This window comes from Rutidosis leptorrhynchoides, chromosome 7 (genome assembly GCF_046630445.1).
Source record: "Rutidosis leptorrhynchoides isolate AG116_Rl617_1_P2 chromosome 7, CSIRO_AGI_Rlap_v1, whole genome shotgun sequence".
Classification (NCBI taxonomy): Eukaryota; Viridiplantae; Streptophyta; class Magnoliopsida; order Asterales; family Asteraceae; genus Rutidosis; species Rutidosis leptorrhynchoides.
This window is the reverse complement of record NC_092339.1, coordinates 169,906,282-169,909,517: the sequence shown is the minus strand read 5'-3', so window position 1 is coordinate 169,909,517 and position 3,236 is coordinate 169,906,282. Positions and strand designations below refer to the sequence as shown.

Here is a 3,236-nt window from a genome sequence, read left to right as displayed (position 1 = left end):
TCGAGACAGTGTCTAGCCAACTCTTACGGGTGTGTACTCCACACTCTCCAAATATGTTGTTAAGTATAACTAGCTCACTTTTTTTTTAGGTAAGCGAGGAAACCCTCCTATGAACGTGCACATTGGCTCCCCATAGAAGGTAAAACATCGGGTAATCAAGCCCCCCGAGCGCGAGCCCTGGTACCGGGTGAATTGCACATTATGTGCACCCTCTAGTCACACTCCCCTTTTGAACAATTTGACATAGCCAATAATTGAACATGGGTGGTGTGCTTCATTGGGCAACTCGGTGGCCACTCAGGCAAGCCTGCGTGGTTAACTAGCTCACTTTTGCTTTCAAGTAAATCCCAATTAACCAAAATGATGTTGGATGACAGTAAAATCACCAACAAAAATCTCAAGTACTTCGGATCAAGATCGAAATCTTAACAAAACACATTATATACTCACTATACCTTAACTAAGATCTTTTCATAAAATTACTGACAAAATACAAGGTTGCTAGCTAAGTGTCTAAATACACGACAAAGTAAAGTCATCTCTTCTTTTCGCATTTGACGGCATAAACATGTTTCTAGTGAGTTCAATAAAGGTCTCTTCTTTGCATGGACATGTAAGACCTCCCATAGGATGAGTATAACCAAACTCCTCCTTTGACATATTCAACAACGTTTGAAACGAAGGATGTTTTAAATACGATAATGGAACTAAAAATCTCTTCTTTTGGCTTTCACCAACATAAATAGAGAAATAGCCTTTGGGCGTTTTAATGGAACATGAGGAGGAAATAATCCCTTGCTTTCCTTGTTTTGCATGAATGATTAGTTTAGGAAGCTTTTGTAAGCCCATGATCAAAGTAAAAAGTAATCTCCTTATTGATCACTTGATGATGATATTGAAACTTCAATACTAATATAAATAGTTGTGTACAACGCTCACAAGGGGACAATTTTGATGGAGCCTAAGAATCTAGAATCTTGCAAGGTTTGATCCATCCTAGAAAGTATAAGTATTCGTTATGTACGGAGTATTATATATGATTAACAAACAGAAAAGTAACTTTTGGCGAGATGACACTTTCATCATTAATTTTACTTGTTTTACTATCATTTCAAGCTTTTTTCCTTAAAATATTCCTTGATGAATTACAATAAAAAGTTTTAAAAAATTTGTATAAGTCTATTATTAAGGCCTTAAGGGTATTTTAGACAATTAAAGTAAAAGAGGTAAAACCAATGGTGTGAAAATATTGATCCCCTAACATTTTATGCATTGACATTCATTATATACATCAAGTACTTGGGGTAATATTTGTGCAATGAACTTTCACGTTACTATTGTATGTATTTTGATGACACGTACGTACAATTACAATATTTAGTTATGACAAGTGTGAATAACTTCATACAAGTTTTTACAACGTAGACCCTAAGGGGTTTGTTTGGTGGTTCGTTAAAACCAATCTTTAACCAATCTCAAATTCAATTCATATGAGCCTTTTCTTTTAAAAGAATTATACAACGTAGACCGAAGATTGCACACACAGAGACAGTTAAAGAATAATAAGTCCCCCACCAAATAGAAGTCAAGTACTTCGATTTGCATCATGAAGTCATAAATACTACTCCGTATTTAATATTTCAAATATCATATGTAATAGAGTATAAAACCGTGTCTGTATATTGATTTGTCATTCGGTTTATATACAACTCAAAGGAATAATCTAGAACTATAATCCTAACAACCATTCCTCTTATTTTGGGAATTGGTTTACAATATCTTTACTAAACTTATCAATATAATACACTAAATATAAACATCCGTATATATAGAAAATATATCGGCTAATACTCCCCCGCAGTCGAAGCCTGAGGTGAACGAACGCCGAGACTGGACCGAAATTCCTCAAATAGAATGCGAGGTAAACCTTTAGTGAAAATATCCGCAATTTGATATCGGGTTGGAATATGAAGAATACGAGCGAGACCCTTGGCAACCTTTTCCCGTACAAAATGTATATCAAGTTCTATATGTTTTGTCCTTTGATGTTGGACAGGGTTACCGGCGAGGTAGATAGCACTTACATTGTCACAATATACCAATGTTGCCTTATGAATTGGACAATGCAACTCGAGTAGGAGATTTCGAAGCCAACATGATTCAGCCACAACATTTGCTACGCCCCTGTACTCAGCCTCCGCACTTGACCTAGATAGAGTAGCTTGTCGTTTTGACGACCATGATATCAAATTATCACCATAATAGACACAATACCCCAAAGTAGAACGCCGAGTATCAGGACAACCACCCCAATCCGCATCAGTGAAAGAAACGAGTGAAGTTGTCCGTGATTTTTGAATGTGAAGACCGAGTGTAGGTGTACCTTGTAAGTAACGAACGATTCGTTTAAGAGCTAACATGTGAACATCTTTCGGGTCATACATATGCAAACAAACTTGTTGTACTGCGTAAGAAATATCCGGCCTAGTGAACGTTAAATATTGCAAGGCACCTGCTAAACTTCGATACTTCGTGGGATTTGGATAAGGATTGCCTGAAGTCGAACTAAGTTTACCACAAGTGTCGACTGGTGTGGAGGCAGCATTGCAATTAGAAAGACCAGCACGCATGATAATTTCCTTTGCGTAAGCGTGTTGATCGAGAAACAAACCGTCGGCAGAGCGTGTAACAGATATGCCCAAAAAAGAGTGTAAAGGTCCCAAATCTTTCATAGCAAATTCATGGGAGAATAAAACGAGAAGACGTTTCCGTAACTGATCATTAGAAGTAACAAGAACAATGTCATCAACTTAAAGCAAGAGATACGCCATGTCAGAACCTTGATGAAATATAAAAAGAGAGTGATCACATTTGCTATTATGAAACCCAATCGAAGAAGCATAATCAGCAAACCTTTGATACCATGCGCGGGGTGCCTGTTTCAAACCATAAAGCGAACGTTTTAATAAACATACATGAGTCGGATGATTAGGATCCCGAAAACCTGTCGGTTGATACATATAAACTGTCTCATGAAGGTGACCATGTAAAAACGCATTTTTAACGTCAAGTTGGTGAATCTGCCAAGCTTTGGAAACAGCTATACTAAGTACCAGGCGAATGGTAGCAGGTTTAACGACAGGACTAAATGTTTCAAAACAATCAACCCCGGGTTGTTGAGAACGACCATCGCCAACCAACCGAGCTTTGTAACGCTCAAACAATCCATCAGATTT

At 37.5% G+C, this 3,236-nt stretch overlaps 1 protein-coding gene across 1 annotated transcript; it reads right to left on the bottom strand.

Moving 5' to 3' along the window:
• Window positions 1-1,844: 1,844 nt before the first annotated feature.
• On the bottom strand, window positions 1,845-2,732 carry LOC139859781 (uncharacterized mitochondrial protein AtMg00810-like). Its single transcript, XM_071848556.1, has one exon. It carries the CDS (start codon window positions 2,730-2,732, stop codon window positions 1,845-1,847), a length of 888 nt encoding a protein of 295 aa, XP_071704657.1.
• Between the last annotated feature and the right edge of the window lie 504 nt (window positions 2,733-3,236).

Coding starts and splice junctions, on each gene's coding strand:
- LOC139859781 (XM_071848556.1), bottom strand. CDS start 2,732: ATGAAAGATTTGGGACCTTTACACTCTTTTTTGGGCATATCTGTTACA.